At 41.0% G+C, this 25750-nt stretch overlaps 1 protein-coding gene and 1 long non-coding RNA gene across 2 annotated transcripts in view; one reads left to right on the top strand and one right to left on the bottom strand.

Annotated features, from left to right (window-relative positions):
* The window catches only part of LOC148425163 (uncharacterized), a 28110-nt gene extending 23599 nt beyond the window's left edge, over nt 1-4511 (bottom strand). Inside the window, exon 1 of the long non-coding RNA XR_015865415.1 lies at nt 4238-4511. This is a non-coding gene — a long non-coding RNA (uncharacterized LOC148425163). The remainder of the gene's footprint in view (nt 1-4237) is intronic.
* The window catches only part of LOC148425162 (zinc finger protein basonuclin-1-like), a 28310-nt gene extending 4390 nt beyond the window's left edge, over nt 1-23920 (top strand). Inside the window, exons 2-5 of the mRNA XM_088413378.1 lie at nt 2932-3034; nt 7941-8176; nt 14324-16350; nt 18884-23920. Of these exons, the coding sequence (XP_088269504.1) occupies nt 2932-3034; nt 7941-8176; nt 14324-16350; nt 18884-19229 (2712 nt within the window). The 3' untranslated portion in view covers nt 19230-23920. The remainder of the gene's footprint in view (nt 1-2931; nt 3035-7940; nt 8177-14323; nt 16351-18883) is intronic.
* Nucleotides 23921-25750: the final 1830 nt, after the last annotated feature.

The following is a 25750-nucleotide window of genomic DNA, read 5'->3' as shown; positions in this document are numbered from 1 at the left end:
GTGGTATTTTTAGGTGTTGTGCACAAAGTGCACCTCACTAATCTATTCTTATCTTTGTCACTGACGAACTGAAATTAATGGCTGTATCTCCATCTTGTGTACTTATTGCCCATGTTCAACCATCTCTGCTATCGTAGATACTAACAACAGCAATGCCCGGACTTCTTTCTTCTCGTCTCCCGGTGTTTTTGGCGAATTTAGTGGAAAAAAAGACACCACCTTCAAGCTGAAAATGCATTGTAATATATTTTTGTGTGTGTAATATATTACATTACAGCATTACAGTAAAAAGTAATACATTACACTAATTACATTACTTATGTTGCATTTTTCGCATGACTGTAATTACTTTACTTTTGGAATGCATTATTCCCAACACTGGAGTTATAAATTCTGTAATTGAATAGTATCATTCTGTATGCACCTGATGAAATATCTAACTTTCTCCTATTGTCTTTATGTTATCTATGTTTCTGCTACCTGTACATCTGCAGACTCGAATGAATCTGTATCATTTTATATTTGACACCAACAGCCATTCTTGACTGACTTATTTAGTTTTGCCTGACTTCTACAACTTCTTCAACACAACTTTTGTTGCACGTCATTTCATGACCACTAGATATCCTCCCTAAGCCGTGTCATTGAAGCCCCCGAGCAATAAACTAGCATTCGTTGAAAAGGTTTACAACTCCAAGTAAGTAAAGTAAAATTGTGTCTTTTTAACATTAACAAAAGAAAAAAAAGCAATTTAAATCAATTTACATCAAATGTTAACCTTACTTTTAACCAGGGTTTTAATCAGGTTAAGAAAAAATAGCTTAAAGTGCATTAAAGTGCCTGAAATAAAAATATATGTCAACCAATAATAAACTATAAACATTTTTCACCAACTGAACTGCTTGACGTTGAAAAAAAAAAGAGTAATTATTAATGTAACCTTTTTCAATTTTATCTGGAATATATTTTCATCTGAAGAAAGAGGTATAAAACATTTTTCTGTTTATTTTTTCGAAATCACCTCAATACTTAATGGGATATTGGAATAAACACAGACAGCAATTCAAAATGTTTCCAACTGCTGCACGTTTTGACGATGTGTGTCACAGCACCACCAGGAGCCGCGGACGTGCAATTACACTACACAGCGCCCAAGCAAAGTCCGTTTCCCTACTGGTTTCCTTGTCATCACATCGTGTCCCACTAGAAGGGCTGCTTCAGTGCTCCCGCTTTTTTAGATAAACACAAAGATCTAAAACATTGCACAAAAATAAAACGTTGATCTAAGACATGCACATATTATCAATTTCTTTCAAATATTGTTCACAAATTTGTCTGAATCTGTGATAGTGAGCACTTCTCCTTTGCCGAGATAGACCATCTCTCCTTATAGGTGTTCATCAAGATTTGGATTACACAGCATTATTAGCGCACGTGTGCTGTAGACAGGACTCAATAAATGTCTGTTTTATGGAGGGTGGGGCGTGTCTGGGGACTCAAGAAACCAGACAGTATTTGGTGTAACCATCATTTGCCTCATCCGGTGCAACACAACTCCTTCTCCTAGAGTCGATCAGGTTGTTGATTGTGGCCTGTGTTGGTCCACTCCTCTTCGCTGGCTGTGTGAAGTTACTGGATATTGGCAGGAACTGGAACAGGCTGTCGCATACACCGATCCAGAATATCCCAAACATGCTCTATGGCTGTCATAACGGGTGAGTATGCTGTCCATTCAAGTACTGCGATGTTTTCAGTTTCCAAGATTTATGTACATATCCTTGCAACACGCGGCTATGCATTACCATGCTACAACATGAAGTGATGTTCTTGGATATGTGGCACTTCAATGGGCCTTAGGATCTCAGATCTCCGTGCATTCATCAGGCCGTCAATAAAATGCACCGGTGTTCTTTATTCATAACATGTGCCTGCCCTTACCAAAATACCACCACCACCGTCGAAGCCATCAACTGTGAGAATTTGCCCTCTGAAGTTGGTTAAAACAATGAAGCAGTGAAGACATAACATAAAGATGAAGCATAGATCAGTTTCCCTGAGACGTTATCTGACAGTTTGTGCAGAAATACTTTGGTTATGCAAACCGATTGTTTTAGTAGATGGCTCAGACAACCTTGGAGGTAAAACATGCTGGACGTGGAGGTCATGGGCTAGTGTGTTTACATGTGGTCTGATGTTGTGGGGCTGTTTCGATGTACTGCCAAATTTTCTGAACCACCTTTGCAGTTGGCTAAAGGTAGAGAAATGAACTTTCAATCCACAACCAACAGCTCTGGTGGACAACCCTCCTGTCAGCATGCCAAGCGCATACTTGGATTACAGGTTGGATTACAGGTGCTCACTGTCACAGATTTAGACAAATTTGTGAACAATATTGGGGTGAAATAGTTATTTTGTGCATGTGGAATGTTTTTAGATTGTTGACTTGATCTCATTAAAATGGGAGCAAAAACAGTGTAACTATTAGCACTTAATAAGTACAACTTTGGACCACAGAGTGCAGTATTTTGAAATTTAGTTATAGTTATGTTTCATTCCTATACTTTATATATTTTTAATTATTGCGTGATTTGAAAGAAAATAAATAATGATATAAATTGCGATATCTGTCAAAATTGTCATTACAATTACGATTTATAAAATTGTTCAACCCTAGTGTGTCGTCATAATAGTTACAGGTTATGGTAATTGAACAAATTGTTAGCGCTTATTGCTGTGCAATTCTGAAATTACTATACGTCGCTAAAATATGACCTAAGCGTTTGTTTTTTCATCTGACACAGTCTAGTGGAGATTGAAAGCAAGCAGGCAAAAAATAAAAATACATAATTGTTTGTGGTGTTTAGCATTGTTTTTACTGTGCACGAGGGAAAAAAAAACATCTTGAATATGCTATACGTTTTGTTTTTGTAGGCTATATGCTGCACTTTCTTGAATTGCAACTGTGACAACTTTAAGCCTGGGAAGCTGAAACAACGGCTGTGTGACAATTGCAAGCACGGATGGGTTGCGCACGGTAAGATCAGAAGTGTTTTCTCTCTATTATAATGACTTTGTGTTCTAAGACCCTTAAACTGGATGATTGGCCATCATTAATTGTTTGATCGTACTTCATACCTGAATTTTGGCACTTTTGGTCCTCCATACATACCCCCCAAACAAATGGTTAAAAAGTTCTAGGTCTGGAAGTTAAGGAAATTAAGAAATTAAGGGGCTATTCAGAGAATGCTGTGTGTCTCTGTATTTATTAGAGGATGGAGGAGAGGAAGGGGGGTGGGGTTTGTCAGATGAGCCTGCAACCCCTTTCATATCATCTCCCCTTTCCATGAGATGAGCTCAATGGCTTGCTTGCAGTGTTGTAACTTCATCTTGCCAAACAAGGAAGAAAAGGCCTCTCACAATGCTTTGCTCAGCTATGTAAAGCAACCTCATTTTTCAAATCATATCTAAAATGAAAACTAACATAAAACAAATTCTAATTCCGAATTGTAAACATTTACTTTTGCTTTGGCGTTTTTACCACCTGTACAATGAATTTGTCGAGCAAAATTGCGTACACCTTCGTCTACACAGACACATATGCCTTTACTCTTGAACTCTTGTAATGAATATGTCATGGTGGGGCATGGCGGTTTGAGGAGGTGCGGGATGTGGGAAAGGCGGAACCAATGAAAATGCAGGACTGACTGGGGTAAGGCTCGAGTGAAGGTGATTTAATAACAAAGGCAGGGTTGAAAGAATCGAAAAACACAAAGTACAAACCAAAACCGTTAAACTGAAGCTGACTGGGGGCGACAAGGAACGGGAGGCAGCACGGGAAGGAGGGCAACGCGAGCCAAGACGGCGAGGGGAAGACGTACAAAGACCCGACAAGGGATGAGGCAAAACACTGGGGCTTAAATACTAACAGAACTAATGAAAACGCGAGACACCTGGGAACAACAAGGGGCGGGGTAGCTGACTGGAGGACACACACGGGCGACAGGTGAGGTTGATTACAGTAATGACACGCAGGGAAAAACACAGTGAACCTATAACTTAAACTAAACAACTCAAAACCCACAACAAAACACAGACAGATCATGACAGAATACAGTCGACAAACCTAAACAAAGTAACGACTCAAAAACCATATTGTGTGTGTGGTACACAGACTAAGCGGAAACATCTACGATGCATTTAATGCTAAATTTAGCTGTTAACAAGTGAATCAACTCACCAGATATGCCAATTTGCTCCTTTTTGGCTGCGTTACGGCCAGCACTGAAAGTGTGCGGGTGTTGTATACCTCTCAGTCACGCAGATCCCAATATCAACGATGGGCATTTTACAGTTTTTTGCTTGCCTGTGTCAGTGGATAGTCATATGAGTCAACCACTCCCCTTCCATCATCTTCAATCCATCATTTTTTCAAGCCGAAAATTGTAATTGTTTATTACTCGCTACGTCAGCAAATCGTTGGTTCATCGCTCTGTCAGCGAATTGTTCATTGTTCATTGTTCATTGTCACTCGGTGGCGTTGCAACCCCCCCACATCACATTTATCTCACATCCTTACCTCACTGAAATAATTCTTGTCAAACAAGGTGACAGAAGACAAAAAAGGTAACATAAAAATAATTCACATGTGATATACTATCATCTGTCATATGCACCACGAGTAAAACGCACGATTTTGCTTAGCTTAATTTACGTAATAATGCCTTTTTTTTTTACATTTCTGTCTTGCGTTAAGAGTCAATCCAAGTGATATTGTCACTTGGCATCATACACATTGCTTCCTTAAATTGAATGGAATCCCAGAAAGCTTTGCTTACCTATGTGCAGCTGAGTTATGTATTCAAATCATATATAAAAAGCAAAATAACATAAAAATATCTTTATACTTAATTTTAAACAAATTAATTCAGGTCTGTAAAATGAATGCACTGATTGTGTGCAGTATGCATTTCAGTTCATGAAACCATGACTGAAAATCAGCACAAACAATGACTCCTGAGCCAAATTCCTTTCAATGAAGTGTTGCTCAGTGGCTCAATGCAAATTGCTGTTGAATACTAATGCCAGTTGATACTGATTGCATATATTTTTGCTTGTAGTCTATTTAGGCCTTGTCTACATGTAACCGGCTAGTTTAAATCCGCAAAGACTCTCCCTCCTCATTGTTGTTTGATTATTTTAAACAAGTTAAAAAATATGAAACCACAGATTGTGGTTTCAAATGTATGTACAAACGGGCCAAAATTCATGCCAAGGCGCTAGGCGGCAGTAATGTCGTAAATTCTGTCCAATCATAAAGAACTTCTGCCTCTGATGTGTCCAATGAGAAAGAACTTCCGCCTCTGATGTCACCGGTATTCACATCTTCGGCGGGAAAAAAAGAGTAGCGTGATGACGCAAATCCCTGTTGAAGTTGGTAACACGCAACCACGAAGGAGGCTTGGGCAAATCTCCACTTTGGCCGGAGGTTTTGAAACATTCAGCTTTGATGAAAAAAAAGGCCTATCACGTAGAGCAAATAGGGCAAAACGGAGACAATTACTGCTCGTTTGCAAATAACCCCCGCTAGGTGTAGACAAGGCCTTAATCTGTATTTACATTCTCATGTACCACAGACTTCACTATCAGTTGACAGGAAATGGGGCATGGGGCCAATCCATAGGGGGCCTATTAAAAACTTCAAAACTTTCAAAACCAAAGCAGCTCGCATCCTAAAACCAAATTAGGCACCTATCTTAGGCCTATATGAGTCTCTATGAGCAGAGGCATAAAAAAAATTCAAACTTGTATCCTAATAAAATCACAATTTATTATTTTTTTTATATAAACATAACAAAACGGCAGCAGAATCCTCAGATTTTAGGCCAGATGCACAAAAATCACCAAATGCAGAGATCATCACCTTATTTTCAGGATCAATAGCAACATTAAACAAAATAGCTACTTGTTTTTGTGCGATTTTGCCTTAATTTTTAACAGCAAGTAAATGACTCAATTTGCACACCAGCAAAAATTTGCATTTTTCTAGATACAATAACAACTTATTTAGAATGAATTCCAATGTCACAATTGCCGCAGCATGTCTTGCTGGCTATCTTGCCCTTGTCCTTCAACAATCAATCACTTTAACCAATTGGCCGATAACTTGTGGGCCACACACAACTTCCTGGACTTGTACAAGTCCCTGTCTCTTGCCGTTTCCTTCCTGCCCTCCATGACCCTGCTTCTCTTTCTGCCGGTCGGCTGCTTCTAAGGCCTTGTTCTTCCTTGCTTCTGAGTTCACGTCATTGATGTTAGCACCAAAACAGTTGTCGAGGGACCTGCTGATGTGGATGCTGTTGGCTAGCCTGAGCCCCTCCTGTCACCTGTACTCCTGCAAGGTTGGGTCTGAGGCTGCCAGGAACTCCAAGGTACCTGAACTCGTCCCTGTGCCATATGGTGAGGGAGAGGAACCCTGTGCTCCTTCTTGTCCTCCTTGCACATCAGGGAATCCCACAATGTCATCCCAAAGGACGCCATGTGGGCCATGGGGAGAGATGACCGCTTCAGGACCACCAGGTCCATCTCCAGCTCTCCCCTGTTGACCAGCTCGACCAGGGCATCAAACATCACAGAGGGCAGGTCACGCCTCTTGTACTCCATGGAAATCTCTTATCTTTTCCTGCTGTATACTCCTGCTTGCTGCACTCAGCCACAGAGGAGTTGGCCTGGACCTTTCTGTCATTGACGGAAGGTACGGAAGGTAAATGGCGTAGTTGCCCTCTGCAGCGAGGAACTGGTCGTTGGCCAGCTCCTTGGAAAGCTCGGCCAGGATCACCTCGTAGTCCTCCTTCTTCTCTCACTCGGCGTGGTTGAAGTCGGCCTGCAGGTCATCGGGAAAGAACCTGAAGAGTTTCTGCAAGTGAAGCCCCTGGGCCAGCCTCTTGCATACCATGGAGTTCTGCACATTGGTACAGTAGTTGGTGCCGCACATGGTGCGATGCTTGCCAAAAGAGTGCTCAGTCAGGTCAAAGTTGGCCTTCCTCATGAACACATACTCGACCCTGGGGATCTTGCAGAGGATAATGTCTCTGCAGGAGGCGGGAAGGGCATCGCACGGTATTGCTGTGCTCTGTAGGGGTAGCTCGCTGTCTCTGGGAGACTTGTGAAGGGCGATAGGATTCCCTTTCTCCTGCTCGACCGCATTGTTGGTCAGGTAGCCAGTTTTGCAGCCCACAACCCAACACTTCTTTACCATGGTGCACTGCAATTTTAGGCAGTTGACCTAAAATTACCTTATTATTTGAATGTAAAGTTACACTGTTGTGTTTAGATACAGGATCCAACACGGTGGCTGGCACAAAGCAAAGAGCTACTTAAGTTGAAATTTCTTTTATATAACTGTGTAAATTCTGGAACTTTGATACATCTTAAAAAACTCTTAATTCTTGATTGAAAGCCAAAAAAATAAATTAAATGGGCAGTTATTCATTTTACGTAAATATTTCAACCTAAAGTTAATTAGCCATTTTTTGCCTAACGTTTTCAAAGTGCATGCATCGTGCTATTTTATATTATCATTACCTTGAATCTTCGACGGAATCCCTCTAGAGAAATTCCTGCCTATTTGTATGCACTAAAATTTGATGAGTTAGTCCTGTTTCCACTTAAATTTGGCATTCGAACACAGTGTGTTTGAGTTTTGGTCACAGTGAAAGCCACTCAACACTCTTGTCTCTGTACCGGCTCCTTATGGGAGGCCATTGCGTAATGTCTGTAAGAGCTGTCCTGTCAACTAATATGGAAGTGTTTGTACTATTATTATACTCTAATGTTTATTTCACACCAGCACTCCCTTTTTGTTTTTGTGCCCCCCCCCCCCCCCCCCCCCCCCCACACACACACACACACACACACACGCCCATCTTGTTTATATGTTTTAGCTCTGAGTAAATTGAAGGTGCACCACAAACATCACAACAGCCACGTGGAGATTGTGGATTCCAACGTGGTGTTTGACATCTGCAGCCTGATGCTGTATGGGACCCAAGCTATTCCCATACGCATGAAAATCCTCTTGGACCGCCTTCTCTCTGTCCTCAAACGGAAAGAGGTTACCAAGATTCTTAATGCACTGGACTGGACGCTACCAGACTACGTAAGAGGATATATACTTCAGGTAAGCAGAGTTGGTTTGGCTTTTGGAACCTCTTAACGCAGGGGTTACCAATCTTTTTGAAACTGAGAGCTACTTCTTTGGTACTAAGCAATACAATGTTTATGTGAAGACACTGATCATGTTCATGATTTTCTATAATAATTAAGGAAAAGTTGTAGTAAATATGTAAATCAAGTGTAATATATAATGTAAATGCAATACATGTATAACTGTTTGTAAAATTCATAGAAAATCACCAATGTTCTATCTCCTGTAAGCTATTTGCAGAACAGGCCTGCAGGCTACTCATGTGATCTTTGGGGGCTACATGGTGCCCGCGGGCATCACATTGGTGATCCCTGTCTTAATGTGTTTGAGACCATTTGCATTCCAAGGTGTTTTCAACCTTTTGAGAGCTACTGTACAAAATGTTCTTTCACTTTTCGACGATGAGACAAACACACACACAAACACACGCACATCGGTGAAATTTGTAGACCAATAAACCAAAAATTCCCTAGAGGAATGACTGAGCTGCACTGACTGGGGAGTCTTTAAAAGTTCAGCTGGCAACCTGGATGAATACATGGACTTATGTATTACTTTTTGTTTGGATGGTGTGCTCATCCAAAGACGTTCAGCTCATTCGAATGCAAGCCATGCTACTGCCAAACTCAGGCAACATTAAAAGCTAAGGAGGATGCCTTACGGAGTGGGGTTAGGTCATTGTGCAAACAAGCCTGAAACCAGATAACAAAAGAAACTAACATCACAAAGAGAAGCTATACAGAAAGACAGAAAAAAAACCTGCTAACAATTGTGTGTCCATGTGAAGCGGCCTGAAATCAATCACAAACTACAGAGGACCATTCACCCAAGTAAAGAAGAATAAGAGCCTGGCGGATGACATAAACACATTCTACTGCAGATTTGACAAGGACACTGTGGTGTATTTTGACCTTTAATGATAACCGTAGTTTGTCATGCAAAGCATAATGGGAACCCCAGCTCCGGGGGGCATTTTACCGCTTGTTGCGACTACGGGCTATGCTATTAAAGAGTTAACATTATGTCGTAGTCCAGAGCATCATTGTTATAATAAGTAGCAAGGAAGAATGAAAGATATAACAGACACTTCCATACCCCACACTTGCCCACCACAACCAGTAACTAACTGTCAAACCTCAGACTCCCTCCTCTGATTTGACAATCCATGAATAGGATGTGAGATAGCTCTTCAAGCAATAGATAAAGAACGCTTCAGGGCCAAATGGATTGTCTCCTTCTTGCCTGAAGGTCTGAGCTCACCATTTGAAGGTGTGTGCGATCCCATGGTGCAAAAAGTCAAAAAGAAGGAGGAACCGGCTACGCTGCTTCCAGACTTCTACAAGTCTGGGCAGAGTAAGGAATCATGCGGGTTTGGGTCCAGATCCCTTTTTCGGGTTTTAAGCCCAATGAAGTTTTCTAGCTTATTATCAAATCCAACCTGTACTGCAAAGAACAGGCATCTCTCACAATTATGCCCCTCCACTTCTCATTGACATTGTCCACGTGTGCACTGATGGATGGATGGATGGATGGATGGATGGATGGATGGAGGAAGGATGGAGGATGGATGGAGGATGGATGAATGGATGGACAAGGTGAATAAAAAAAGCCAGTTCCCCACCCAAGTTATGGATTAAGAGAAACCTTTATAAATCACCTCTGTAAAATTGCTGTTTTGTGGAGGACAGAACCAAACTTAACAATACGTCAAAAATAAGGGGAAAACCAATTATAAAATGTACTGGCCGTAAGGTGACTGGAGAATGATGTGGCAAATGTCAGGAAAAATAGCAGCTGGTTTATTATCTCTATCCTCTTCTCCTTTTGGCTTTTTCCTTCGGGGGTCACCACAGCGAATCAGTTGCCTCCATCTAAACCTGTCTGCTGCATCCTCTTCTCTCACTCTACCTACCCTCAAAGGTTCAAAGGTTTCTTTATTTATACCTTACAGTAAATTTTCTTTGCCAGCAGAAACTCGGCAGTCCAGATAAAAACACACAAACAACAGTACATCAGACAATACAATACGTAAAATGCCAGTCGTTAAGAGTCATAAAATCCTAAAAATCCAAAGATCCAAAGGTTCAATGGAGCCCAGTACTCCTTCTTTTTGCCACGTATCCTCTTTCATATCCTCTTTATCTATAAACCTTCTCTTTGGTCTTCCTCTAGACCTCCTATCTGAAATTCAAAATTCAGCATTCTTCTCCCTATATATTCATTATCTCTTCTCCGGACATGTCCAAACCATCTCTCTCTGGCCTATATGACTTTATCTCCAAAAACTCTAACATGTGCTCCCCCTTGCTCTGCCTCCTGTCTTTTCCACAATGTTACTCTTTCCAGGCCAAACAGTCTTCCTCATACAATACCAAAGTTCATCCCTGGGCACTCTCCAGATCTACAAAGACACAATGCAGCCCCATCTGATCTTCTCTGTACTTTTCTATCACCATCTTCAAAGCAAGTACTGCATCTGTAGTGCTCTTTTTTTTTTTGGCATGAAACCATACTGCTGCTCATAGATGCTCATTTCGGCCCTTGGTCGAGCTTCAACTACTCTTTCTCATAACTTCATTGTATGGCTAATTGTCAGGTTCATTTGTCAGACATTTGTAAGAAACTGTACACAAAAAAGGAGACAAGGCAATCTTCCCAACTCATGCATGAGGGGAGCGAAGAGGAACCGGCCAAGGACAAATCTACGGCGCTCTGCCAATCTCTCCGACTCCCCTTACTTTTATTTGATACAGAGATCCCTAACTACATGAAGGTCCCGGCCCTCAAGGGGCAGAAAAAAACACAAGTCTATGGCCGGGACCTTGTGTACTTGTCCTTCTATGTGTGAGCATGTGGGTGAGAAACTAATGCATGTATGAAAAAATACGTAGCGAAACACTCTGATAATGCAAAGCAAAAACATCGATAAGAGTCACAGCTGTGGGAACGCTCCGACTGGCAGGCTTGACAGGCTTTCCTTCTGCTTGAGAGAAAACAATGATAAGACAGTTCTTTTCCCAAACAAAAAAGTGCACTCATTCACCCAGCGTACCATCAACATACCTAGTAGTACATCAGCAGTTTATTTATTCATTATTATCATTCAGTATTTATTTATTCATTCACACAGCAACACATTTCTTCATTGCGAGCATTAATATAATGCATGTATAATCACTATATCTACAACTATTCTAGCAATAATTATTCTAACACTAATCAACCTTATTTCTCTGTAGCGACCACAACTCTGTACATCTTTCCTGTTCTTAAAATGAACACCAGCATACTTATTCATTCCTAAGGCATCTTCTCACTATCTAGAATCCTGTTAAACAACCCATTCAGAAACTCTACTGCTACCTCCCCAAGACACTTTCTTACCTTGACAGCAATATTCCATTCTTCATCCTTATTCATCTTTGCTACTTCCCTGTTTCAATGGTCACCATTTATGCTTTTTTTCTAGCTCATTTTCCTCATTTATCAATTCTTCAAAATACTCTTTCCATCTTCGTATAACATCACTGGCATCAGTCAGTGCATTTCCATCTCTGTCCTTGATCACCCTGACCAGCTGCATGTCCATTTTCTTTCTCTGTCTTTCTGCCTTGACAACCTGTACACGTCAGTCTCTCTCTTCTTACTGTCTAACCTAGATACAAATAAAGTACACTGCTCCCTGTCTCTCTAATCACATTAGCTGTCCAGTCTGTCTCAACTACTCCCTAAAGATCATAACAACACTCTTCCTAATTTAGATTCCATCATTTTGTCCTCTTCTTTGTCTTTTTCATCATCTTCTTCATTATCAGGGTCATTCTACAAACCACCATCCTATGTTTTGCAGTGACTGATATCCTTAAGATTGCATCATCTACACCAGGGGTGTCCAAACTATATGCAAAGTGGGCCAGATTTGGTGTGTTAAAAATGTAGGGGGGCCAACCTTGGCAGGCGTTCTTTACATATAGCAGCAATTAATTTAAATACATTTCAGCGAGCTGTTCTCTGTTTAACATTTGCTCTTTTTAATTTCATTTCAGCTATCTTAACCATGGGTTTTGGTTAATTTGAAACAAGCTTATCAAAACTGAATTGACATTAAATATTGAAATTAAATATTCACTTCACTTTTTTTCACACTAACTTTTTTGTAACAGTTGAACAGAAGTAATTGTACTCTTGGGTGCAAATTATATTTGAAAACATACAAAAATATCTCACCATGGCAGTTTAATATTTATAGAAGTTTTAAACACAATAACAGAGAAATGAGCCAAGTAATAGTCATATCAACAAATGCAGGGCTCATTTAAAATATGAAATAAGTTCAGGGCTCATTTAAAATATGAAATTAGTAACTATAAATGTTGATTGGATTTTTAAATGTTTATTATTCTGGAGTGAGAACTTAAAAAAAAAAAAGTTTTCAAACTTATCGTGATTGAAAAATGACTTGTCCGCATGAGTGTGATGGGTGAAACTGAGATCTGGAGTGTAGGACAAAGGCCAGGTGTGGCTCTATGGCAGTAGTATGGATGCGCAAGATGTCTTGTAAGTGAGAGTCCGGATGGAAATTGACCACGGGCTGCATTTGGCCCACGGGCCGGACTTTGGACATGTCTGATCTACACAGATGGAGTCTGTGTACTCCTACCTCCATTCTTTCAGGTCACCCGATGTTCAGGCCTCTCCTGGAAGAATGTATTCACTACAAAAATAGCAGTTGTTTATATTATCTCTGAGCAGAGAAATTAACATACTTTCATCGGAAATTTAATTGACATATTTAAGTAATATCATGTAGTCTTCTGATTAGGAAGCAAGTCTATCAAGGCTTGAGGGATAAATTTAAAGGACCCAACGTAACAACACAATCTTCAAAGTATAAACCAAAAGTGCAACTGAACAAAGGTCGATGTGAACAGGAGTGGTACTGTATACAATAAGCCAAAACTAAGGAGGACAATCTCAATCAGAAACTCTCTGTATTTTTCATTAGATAGAACAAACAAAAAACAAAGCAACACAATTACAAAAGCTAGCATAAGGTAATCACTTGGGAAAATAAACTTGGAAAACACAGCAAGTAGTGTAAAGAATGCGGAGGTATCAAAAAAAAAAACAAACATAAAAAGGTAGGAAGAATTATCTGATGACATTTTCTTATTTTGGCTGCACTTACTTAAATAGTAGACTGATGAGTAATCTTTAGCAGGTGTGCAGCCAAAGACTCCGTCCCCCAAGCCAAGGAACCCAGAATTCCTAAAAAGAAAGCATAAAGATGACCAGCAAAGGGGGGCTAAGAGCATACTGTACACATGACCCCCTTGTGAACGTCTCGCATCATACAATAATAAATAACAAGTTATGCGATGTAGATGTGAGAAGCTTGCACAGGTGATGTAATGCATGCTTAGCTGTCTGTCACTGTCAGCGGGTGGATCCCTGACCGGAACGGAGATAAGACTCATGACAAGGCACTGTCATGAAATTCTTGTCAAGAAATGTAGGGTCTTGGCTTGACATTCTGTGACTCCTATGGGCAGTGGTCTTTTGATGGCTCTCCAAGACAATATTGGCACATTTGACACAAGTTTGCAATGGCTGGCATGAACCCAGGTAGCCGTCTCGGCGTCCTTGGCTGCTATCTATGGCAACTGGTACAGACCTTTCCACCCTCTGGACTGCTAATTCTTTCTCTGAAAGTCCTTCATCAATATGTAGTCACCAGATTGGAAGGTGCAATGGGCACGAAGCTGGAGTAGGGAGTACAGCTGCCGCTTTGGATCTGGAATTTGAAAAAGCAGAAGAAGGATTATTACGACAGCATGGCCTTTTTAGTGTTGTGGATGGTGGTGGTTTGTTTGGTGGTTCCAGACCAACATGAGGAGGGTTGCCAAAGAACATTTCCAACATGTATTTTTGTTTTTGCCAAAAATGTATGCAATTCCTCTATTCTGTACATATGAGTCAAGGATAAGCCAACACTAATACTGTAATGTTCTGTTTTCTCATTTCCCTCTCACTTTTGCTTTATTACATCAATTCATATACCCTTCCCTCTTCATCTTCTTGTACTACTTTGCTATCCCATTTCCACTGTTACGTCTGTAGGATGGAGCAGGGAAAGTACTGGATTGTTGGGCCATCATGACATTTGAGGAGGAAATTGTAACCCTGCACCAGTTTCTACGTTTTGATGAGACCAAATCTATCGTGGAGATAATGGGTCTGCAAGATAAGGATGGGCAAGCAGTATTAGATCCCAGCACTCGCACCATCTCAGATATTTGCACTTTCATTGAGCGAAACACCACATGCCCTTCTTCCACCTTGTCTTCAAAAGAAGCAGAGCAGTGTAAAGGCAATAAAAACATGACCTTCATGCTAAATTTCCAGCCGTTAAATTCTATGCCAGCTCTATTTCTTGGCTCCCCAGCAGATTCAAGCCAGCAGCCTCATCAACAAAACCAAGAGTCATGCCAAAGGACAACTGAGTACCAGAGTAAGAAGCAAGATGATCAAGAGCAGGACAATCCAGTGAGTGAGAACGCTCACTGTGTTCCACAGTCAACAAAACGTAGCCATTTAGCTTCCAACACTGTCACATTCGCTGCTGTTCAAGACCAAGCAGAAGACAAACTGGTGGAATGTTTTTCCTCAACAACAAAGATACAGGTGAAGGATTTTTCGACCAGTGACAATAACACAGATGGTCCTTCAACACCCTCCATGATCTCTGATGCGATTCAAATGTCACCCTTTGGTAAGATGCAAAATCAAAGCATTGGAATGAGGGTTTCAGTAGGAAGTGGGGATGGAAGATCTCTGAAGAAAGGTCGTGTATTTTGCCATGCCTGTGAGAAGACCTTCTATGACAGAGGCACACTAAAAATTCATTACAATGCAGTGCACCTGAAGATAAAGCACAAGTGTACAATTGAAGGATGCAATATGGTATTCAGCTCATTGCGAAGTCGCAACCGCCACAGTGCCAATCCAAACCCACGACTTCACTTGCCCGTGTATCGCAACAATAGAGACAAATATATCCAGGACAACTTCCCTGCTGAAGATTACTCTCCCGGAGAGAAAATATCTGAATATGTCACATCTTTTCCAATCTGCTCTGCAGAAAGTCACAAAGCTGGTTCCAACTACATGGTGAACCAAGTGGATTGTGGCCCAAACGTGCTCAGCAGCTCTTTCCACAGCGAACGCCAGTGTAGTATTGGCTTTCCCAATTTACAGACAGTACAGCCAAGACTGCCTTTCTATCACAGTTTTCTTGCTCCAGTAGAGCTTGCCAAAACCCCAGAAAAACTACCATCTCTTCCCCTACTGTCGTCCTTGTTCACAGTAACACCAACCAATCCTAACATCTGCAAAGCTGAACCCATACCAAAGAAAAAGTCCCGGAAGTCAAGTATGCCACTAAAAATTGTAAAGGAAATGTTAGACCGAGATGAGCTGAACGATAAACTGAATACATTCGAAGAGGGTATTACTTTGCTGGACAGAAACAAAGAAGAATGCAGTGATCACAGAAGAGAAGGGAAAATTATCTTCCTAGGAGCTGGGATTGAGCTTGAAGAGAAACTAATGTTTTTTGATGAGGATGGAGAAAGGAAAGGTAGCAAGTATTTGTTGGATCACACCATAGGGACGTTAAAGGGAGAACACAAAGATGCCATCATAGAGCAAGTCGAACACACCATTAGCGCATCCTCTACTTTAAAAAACAAGTTGATCAAGAGCCTTTTTGACAATCACTTAACCAGTCAGGAACTCAGCTTTCAGGAAGAAACTGAAAACAAAAAGAGTAAATGTAGACTGTATGAAGATGGTCAAATTTCAAAGCTGAAGTGGAGTGAGCACAAACTGCCAAATAGTGATGGTCTCCAACTTTCAGACCACAGGAAGAAAGCATCTAAGTCCTGTGTAGACTGTCACAATAACCCATGTTTGTCGGACCTTAACCCCATAGCTTACCAGTTGCGCAACTGCGGAATTTGTGGTAAGACCTTTAAAAACCCAGGCGGTGTCAAGATGCACTACCAAAATGTGCATGTTAAGGAGATGCACAGGTGCACAGTGAATGGCTGCTGTGCAATGTTTTCCTCACGCAGGAGCCGAGACCGGTGAGATAAAGTAAAGCTTGCATCTTGCTTGAATATACTGTATTACAGAAAGTAAATGTTAGACTGGGTCTTTGAATCATATAATGTTTATGAAAAGAAGTGGTACAGTATGGTAGCTTCATGTTTGTAGCATTTTTATTTGAACACAACTGCTTTAAACAAATAGGATTTATACATAATTCAAATGGTGAAGGAAGTTGAGGGAACAATTACATTATTTTCAAGATTTAGTTCCAAAAGTATCAACTGAGGCACATGATATGGTGTTGGCATGTCTACTTTATGTATACTTGAACAACTTTGTGTGATACAATACTTTGTGCAGTTGAGTATGACACTCACACCCACTTCAGCGATTGGATCTAAATTATGGATTATAAATGCATGGCCAAGTAGAGTTGAAGTAGAAGTGAAAATGCATTGAAATCTGTTTGAAGATCTCTATTTCGTTTAGGGCCATCTGCTCTGTTTACACCTAAGGCGTTGTTTTTATTTTGTAATGTATTTATTTATTTTTTAGAAATCGGATTTATACACACACACACACACACACACACACATTCTAGATACAATGATTTTCCTAATGATTCCTATTGATTCTTCTGACTAAATTGCAATACCTGAACATTTATGTGTAACCACCAAAAAGGCATGACTTTTTGGTCTAATGGTGGCCCTTATAAGTAGATCATTAAGTTTATATTTAACATGAGTAAATTCCATAGAGATCAATTTGGAAATCCCTCACTAAAATGTGAAATTAACATGTTTAGTGGGAAGTTACAGGATACAAATTGTCACCAAATGACTTGCGCGACAGGCTACTTTGAATGAGCATGTGTTTTGGTTCTTCGGCTTTTAATACATTGAATGAAAAGAATTTAGTCACAATAATATCCTCATGAAAGTATTGTTAAAGCCAGTGCAAAGCAATGAGTGTAGGATGCTCACACAATCAAATATAAAGATGTTTGACACAATCTAATCATAACACATAATTACATATTTGCAACTCATGGCCTGATGATGAGGATTGGCGTTTTTGTTTTTGACACGTATCATTCATGTCTTCAAAGCTCCCATCAGCATGAGAGAATGTCAGCAAAATCTCTTTAAGAAGACTAGGACAAGCCTAGCTGCTTAAACAGCAAAAAGAGTAACTCAGACCAGCCAAGATTGACTTTTCTATGCCGGGCTTAGGGAAAAAGCTTGGGCAAATGAACTCGAGGGTTTTCCAACGCTAATTTCAACCGCCCAGCCGTCCCCCCCTGGCTTTTATTGAGCAAAAGCATAGCAGATTACAAGACATAACAAAAGAGCCATCCGGGCGCCACCGACAGCTTGGGCCAAGGTCCCGGCTCACACTTTCGTGCGTCAACAGCTCTAGCTAAGGACAGGGTCAAAATGAACTAGGATTGCATAAATGGATAACAATGAAATAAGCACATAATGATAACAACCTAATATATGATTCCCTTCACAGAAAATGATGATGATTAAAAAAAAAAAAAAAAAAAAAAAAGCTCCTGCAGAGCCCTTTTCTCCGATGAATAAAATAATGTTGACATTTGAGTAATCAAGTACAGGTGCATTATGTACGTTAGCCAATCAGTGAGCATACGTGGCCCAGGTGTGCCTGCTCCTGAACATCAGCAAGAGCCAACCGGTGAACCTCATCACCGTATGTCAGTGGTTGACGTACCAGCTGAAATGCACCAAAATGTGCAATGACATTATACTTTCATGGGGTGCTGAACTTACTACAACCTCTGGACTGCTTAAAAGGAAATGAGGTTAAAGGGTAAGTCATGTCAAAAATGTCCTTTAAAATATGTTCTATGCACTTCCACTTGTGTAAACAGAATATTCTAAATAATATTGTGTATGGTTGCAAAAGCTTACAAAATGAGTCGGCAAACATTTGTAAAATGTTTTAAAGGTCCGCACTGTTGTTCTGTCACCATCAAATTTTCACATTCACTATCAAAATTTGTACCAAAATTTGGTATCGCGGCTCAGTGGAGCAGTGGTTAGCGTTGGCCACTTCTGCCTCACACTTCAGGGGCCTCAGTTCAAATCCTGTTGCCTTCCTGTGTAGAGTTTGCATGTTCTCCCTAGGCCTCCTCCCACACTCCAAAAATATGCATAGTAGGTGTATTGAATATACTAAAACCTTCTCCGCCTACTGCCTGAAGTCAATTGGGATATGAACTTACAAGCCTGCGACCCTTAATTAAAACTGGTGACTGGTGAAACATGGTAATAAGGAAAAAGGAAAACTGTTTGCTACAATGAAAATTGTTTGGTGAAACATCTTTGCAATCTTGAATGAACCCTGTCAAAAAAAAAAAAAGACATTCACTCTGTTTGCTCAAATTTTAAAGCCTTGGTCACTCCATGCAATATGGGTTGAAGCGCTGGCATTAGTGGTCTGGGTGTGACATTTGCAGGCTGAGTTATTAGGCACCGTATAGAGGATAGTGAATTTTTGAACTCCAGTTAAATTAAAATGTTGGTATATTTTTTTCTCCAGACATAGTGGAAATTTCAACCTTCACAACAACCTGTTGGCCAAAGACAATGACAACAAAAAAGCCTTCCACAGTCCCTCAACCTATTGCAAAGAGAGGGACTCTGTTGCCAGGAATTTCTGCCAGGATCTGTCAGACAGTGCTCTCTCTCTTCAAAACCCAACCTGCCAGAATTCTGTGAACTTCAAGGGACACAATCGCTTGAGTTTGGTGTATCCCATGAGTAAAATTTGGATCCCTTTCGAGGGCATGGATACATCACACAAATCGGTGATCCAGCCATTAAGAGCCAGGGGTGGTGAAGATGAGTCAGTACTGGATTTAAGCACTTCTTCCTGTGCTCCTTGACTCTGACAAACAAGATGGTGTCAAGTAAGATGTTTAGGCTCTCCATATGATGGACAGTGATGTGCCAAAATGTTTACTACAACAGAGGAGCATTGAGAGCCCATTACAAGAGTATTCATCTGAAATTGCTTCACAAATGTCAAGTTCCTGGTTGTGACACTACATTTTTTCAGTTGGCAGCACAAACAGGCATAGCCAGAACCCAAACCTCTACAGAAACATGAATAGATACTGTAGCAGATTTCATTCCACCTAGTCATTCTTATGATGTCAATTTTTAAAGAAACTGTCTTTTCAGATAGGACTTCAAGATGCAGTCCACCTCAATAAATATTTGGGATAAAGATAAATCGCAAAAGTATATCAATAAAAATTAAAAATACATGTTCCAGTATTAGCCTTGTGCAATGAAATTCCTGCTTTTTTTTTTTTTTAGTCCAATTCACATAAATTTAATCTGAAGTAAAAGATGATACATGAGAACACATTATGATTGTGAGCTGGTGTGCAAAGGTTTCCTGGCTGGTGTATGTGCTGATGCAGCTAATAGCAGTTCAGAACAAGTTGTGTAAAATTCAGAATTTTAGAATTAATTCCACTCAATTGATGAATTTGAAACGATTCCAGTCCGCAGTATGTTGAATTCAATTTGAATGACAAAAGTTGGAATTGAAATCAATGTAATTCAGAGAAAGGCATTCTCATCTCATTTCAACGAGAACGATACAATACATTTCAATAGATTTTTCCGAACGAAACATTGAAAATGTTTGAGCAGCCCTTCTAAAGACTTAGAGCAGGCGTCTCCAAAGTCGGTCCTCGAGGGTAGACATCTTTTGAGTATAAGGTACACCACTGCATCCCCTGTCAAAGCTCCCAGAAGGGGAAGGAAAAACTCAAAAACCCCAATTTGGGGAAAATCAGAAACCTCCAGAAGGGACCACAGGTGGGAGGAGCCCCCTTCCAGGCCCACAGGTTGAAGTGGATGCTGCATGTACCAAACACAGAAACAATATAAATCACAGAAAACATGTTGTGCTATATAGTGCAGTGATGTCTTGACTGCAGCCAAAGCCATTGGCACAGGAACCATCCCACATTCTAGCCAGGTGGACCGCAGACGGCCGAACTCCTAACCCGTGATGCTCGACCAGCGCAGGACCCAATGGAGGCGGTCAAGCCACCCCTCCCCGTCTAGCTAGCCCCCTCTCCCGGCCGGAACAGGGGGGCAGGAAAAAAAGAAAAAAGAAGAAAGCTGCAGACAGGCTCAATTAACTAAATGCTTTTGAGTATAAATGTGTTTTTAGTCGGGATTTAAAGATTTCTACTGAGGTGGCTGCGCGAACTTCCATAGGTAGGGCATTCCATAGTACTGGCATATAAATAAAATTTGATTGATCGATTGATTGATCAATTCCTCACCTCTTAACTACAAAGATTGGCATAATTAACCAAAAACAAGTGTGTATGTGCCATGTGTTCAATTTTGACAATAGCTTTCAAAACAAATCACTTTGTACAGTATTGTTGTCAATTGATCAACTGCTCTCGTGTTTGTAATGTGCATTGTTTTCTTTCTGTTCAGTTCTGTGATATCCTGAAAAAAAAAAAAACAGCCCTTCATGTAGTGAATGACTATGGAGTCTTAAAAACAGCCATGTCCCAAATTTACATCAGTATTTGAGTATTAGCTCATTTCTAAGTGAGAATAAAGGGGGGGACTAACAATAAGGCAGTCTGTTTAAAAAAACAGTCCTGGTCTACGGGATTTTCTAATCACATAGGGCCTAATTTAAATAAAAATGTATCGTAATTTCCAGACTACAAAGAGCACCTGATTTAGCGAAATTTGGCAATTATAAACACATTTTCACAAATACAGTATTGGCTACTTCACAAACCATGGGTCTCTACATTATAACATGGGATGTTCGCAAAAAAAAAAAAAAAGTCACACATATTTTCTATTAATTTTTATTAACGTTAAACAAGAAGAATGTTTTTTTTTCCCCCAATGTCAAACATAGCTAGCAACAGTCAAAATTTCCTGATGAACTTCATCATGCAGCAGTGCAAGCCTTTTGAATGTCTCATAGAGTTGAATAAATGGGCACGTTTATTCCAAAACAGTTGCATTTTTTCCCACTACTCCCACCGATGTAACAAACTGTGTGTCAGACATTTATTAATATTCTTTGACGGACATCCATCCATCCATCCATCCATCCATTATCTACAGCTTTATCTGAATTTGGGTCACGAGGAAGCAACTTGAGTAGGGAAGCCGAGACTTTCCTCTCCCCAGCCACTTTGTCCAGCTCCACCCTGGGAATCCCTAGATGTTCCCAGGGTAGTCAAGAGACGTAGTCTATCCAGTGTGTCCTGTGTCGTCCTCTGGGCCTCCTCCCGGAGATTACATGCTCGGAACACCTCACTAGGGAGGCGGATGGGAGGCATCCTCCAGATAATTCTACTTTCTCGTTTCAACGTGGAGGTGTAGCCTCTCAAATCTGAGTCCCTCCCAAAATTCTCACCTTATATTTAAGTGAGAGCCTAGATACCCTGGAGAGTATGTGTTGTTTTGTCCGCTAATATCTAGGATTTCGTTCTTTTGGTCATGAACCACAGTTGAGTGTATGAACATAGATCAACCGATAAATCATAGCTTCACCTTCGACTCAGCTACTTCTTTACCATGACAGACCAATACAGAGTTCACCTCACAGCTGACACAGAATTGATATGCATGTCGATACCAGGGGTAGGGTTCCATCCTACCCTCACTCGTGAACAAGACCACAAGGTACGTGAAGTCTTGCACTTGGAACAGGACATCAAACCTGGAAAGGCTACTCCACCCTTTTCCAACTGAAGACCATCGGCTAAGGTTGGGAGGTGTCGATTTGACACGCTCTCCTTAGATGCCATATGGGATGCTCAATTAGTTAAGCTCGTAGGACTAGATATTACTATCCCTTGGATAATCAGAACTTGGCATTGGTTGGTGTTGGTGGGGCGGTGGTTGGGGTAAAAGCTTCACTGGGGTCTTCAGGTGGGCACACTTCTTCACCGGTATTTCATTGATAGGCCCACGACACCTCCAGAGGGCACAACGGCGACACCTGGCGTCCCAGGTGTGACCCCCTCAGCTTTTACCCCTCCCTTTTCATTTTGCAGACCAGTTGGGGTTCTTTCTTTTGATCCAGAGTCGGTTGCTGCTTTGCTCGGCAGCTTCCAACATAGACTTGACAGCTTTGTGGAACGTCTGTCCTCGAACTCCCATCCTTTTGAGGAATTTGGTTGTGGATGTAGCAACAAATTGCAACACCCAGCCTCAACCGGAAACACAGTGGCGCGCCGGCCACATTGTTCTGCCTCAGCTGCTACATCCGCGTACTTTAGTTGCTTGTGCTCAAATGCAGTGGTCCCCACCCCCGGTCCGCGGACCGGTACCGGTCGGTGGATTAAATGGTACCAGGCCGCATGGGCTACACCCGAAATAATGTTTTGGAGATGATTTTGTTTAATGATACGTGCACACCGTACGCCAACGAGGCGAAAAAGCGGAGAGTTTTGTATTGTAGTCAATGGAGTTCGCGTGACTGGGCGTGAATGGACGTCGGGCGACGCGATGGACGCGAATGAAGCGACGCGAATGGCCGCGCGCGGTCAGGAGAAGCAAAATTTTGCCTTTCGCTTGGTTATTTTTAATTTTTTTTTCCGCGTTTCGCGTTGTGACAGCCAATCAACTTCGGGAACATTCAACGGGTCACGCAGGGTGCAGGAATGAATAACGGCAGCCACTTTGCGGTCACCGGGAGCAATCCAACACGGCCAGCTGAGCTTCCAATACAAAACAGAGCCAAGCAAGAGCACTCACCTGGCTTGTAGAAAGGCGAAAGCGAGAACTTGGGACAACTGGTATGTGCAGCGTTTGCTTCACTTAACAGCTGTTGAACCGTAGTTACTGTGCTAAGCTAACGATAGTGCAGCATTGTTCGCACAATATTTAGCACGGTCTCTGCCACTAGATTGCGACATTGAAACTTTTATTTTTTGGTAGGCGAATATTGCCGCAAAGAATAAAGGTGCTGTCGGGGAAAATATTGGCTCTGTCACATCCCAGAAAAGTGAAAGTTCTCAGCAATGTAGAGCCCACCTTGAAGTTTCCACAATCTACTCTCTCACAGGCGGATGTGTCAGTGGAATTAAAGTATTCTCCCCACCGCTTCATGACATATCAAGTTTAGGTCAGCAGTGACCCAACTTCACCATACAGAGTGTTAATAGCAGGCTGCTTCCTTCTCTTGCGATACCAAATTGTGGGCCAGAATTTCCTTTAGGGCATCAAGAAGTCATTTTCCCTGGCCTCTCTGAACTCTTAAACCCTGGGTCATCACACAGGTCTATTATGTCCTTGAGCCCCAAATTTCTGCCAGGAAACATAACCAGCCCCCTGCCTCATTGGGTGACACAAAAGAGCATGTGTTTGCTGCGATGATTCAAAGGCAGAGGTCATCTACACTACACGAGTAAACATGACAGAAAAGGGAAAAAAAGGATCAGCTTCATCTGAGCCTCTCACTGATTAATGCTAATGGATGATATGAATATTCAGTATGAATGTGTGCATCAGATCTGTCAAGAATATCTGTAAATTTAAGCTCATTGGTAAAATCCATAAATCGTTAAGCGGCTATAGAAAATGGATGGATGGAGGGAGGGAGGGAGGGAGGGAGGGAGGGATGGATGGGATTCAAAGTGAAGGAAAAAATTTGCAGGGTTTTCTATTGGCCTTAAAGCAAAAAAAAAAAACCTTCAACTACTCATTGTCTGGTGGCTTGCAACACATGTACTGTGAATGACTCTAACATTGAAAAATAAAATGTGTCTTTTGTTTCAAAGCTGATGCAAATGTATTTACACATAAATAGGAAGACATGCAACGCCAGTATTTATTATTCTCTGTACTATACTGTGAATGCACAAATGGAGAAACATAACACAAAAAAGTGCTTCTTACAATTGTAATAAGGGACATTTCAGGGCATTATAATTTTGGGGGAATGAATGGAAGGATGGTTGTGTTGTAGACTAGAACCATTAAACTATTAATACTTTATATTGCATTTCTTTTTTAGTTTTTTTCTTTGTGTGCTACTAAATTATTGGCCACCTACATTGTTGATTACATTTGCTTTTTTTCCCCAAAAGCTGAAGCATGCCTATAATTCATTTCTTTTTTAACATAATTTTACAGTATCCAATACATAAAACTAAAAAGCCATTTACTGTATTTGAATGGCTGTTGTTTCTATTTTCCATCCAGTCAAACATTTTAAAAGTCTGAAAAGTAATATGATGGATTCTAAACACATGAAATATGTTTGAAGATAAATACAATGATCTGTAAAGATACAATCCAATAATGACAGCAAAATCCAAACAATCATTTATTAAAACGACATTTTTCGGTATAATTGGCTCCATATTTATTCCGGAACAAGAGACAGCCAGGAAGCAAGGCTGTGGGACATGAAACCCCAGGCAAGGCCCGAGGGTGACCTCTGCTGCCAAATCAAGGCCGGTGAGGCAAAGCAAGGCCAATGGGTGGAAAACGTTTGACGCAAGGCAGGCGTGTCGGATGGTGTCTGATGTTACGGGTTTGTCTGATGGAGACAAAACGGAGTGAACCCTGTGTTGGTGCATCTGTGTAAGGTCAATCTTTTGAGGGTACAGAAATCCCTCGTGTTTCATGATTAATTGGAGAACCCCCTTGCAACAAATGAAAAACCACGATGTAGCGTCTCACCCCTGGGCACACCTACAAGACAGGTGATTGGCTTTCGGCGTGACCATCGATCAATGAGGACAGGAGTTGTAATCTACTCCTGTGCCGGAAAGATAGGGGCGGCGCAAAGTAGCAAGGGATGACTGTATTTGGTTTCCTGTTTCCTTTCAGTTCTTGTCGGGTCATTATTGAAGTGCTGTTTCAATGTTGCTATCAGTTCCTCGTCATCCTCGTGAGTGTTTCCTGTGATTTCTCAAAATCATATTATTTTGGTACTAAGCTTTATTTCAGTTTTTTTTTTCATACTGTTTTTGCCATGTTCGATCTTGTTCATTTTTTGTCATCTTTCAATGAAATTATTATTTTGACCACACCCAACTTGTTTCAATGTTATTATTCATCATTCCCGTGAGTGTTTCCCCTGATTTCTCGAGTTAATATTATTTTGCTACTAAGCTTATTTCTGGTTGATGGCTTCGGTCTTGTTCATTTTTTTTATCATCTGTAAATTAAATTATTATTTTGAGCATATGCAACCTATCAGCCTACCTTCATTTGGGTCCAGACCTTCCTCACGATGTAGCGTCTCACCCCAGGCTTCATTTCAGGTCAATGAATGAGACTCTGATTGGTGAGCGGTGAACAATACAGGTAATCTTGCGTACTCAGCCTTGCATTTGTTATTGCTCAAGTCACGGCTCCAGAAACAAGTAGTAAAAATTAGTAAGTG

The sequence above is a fragment of the Hippichthys cyanospilos genome, chromosome 4, assembly GCF_059441005.1.
Source record: "Hippichthys cyanospilos isolate Australia breed blue-spotted pipefish chromosome 4, RoL_Hcya_1.0, whole genome shotgun sequence".
Classification (NCBI taxonomy): Eukaryota; Metazoa; Chordata; class Actinopteri; order Syngnathiformes; family Syngnathidae; genus Hippichthys; species Hippichthys cyanospilos.
The sequence above is the reverse complement of the archived record's forward strand: the minus strand, read 5'-3'. Positions and strand labels throughout refer to the sequence as shown.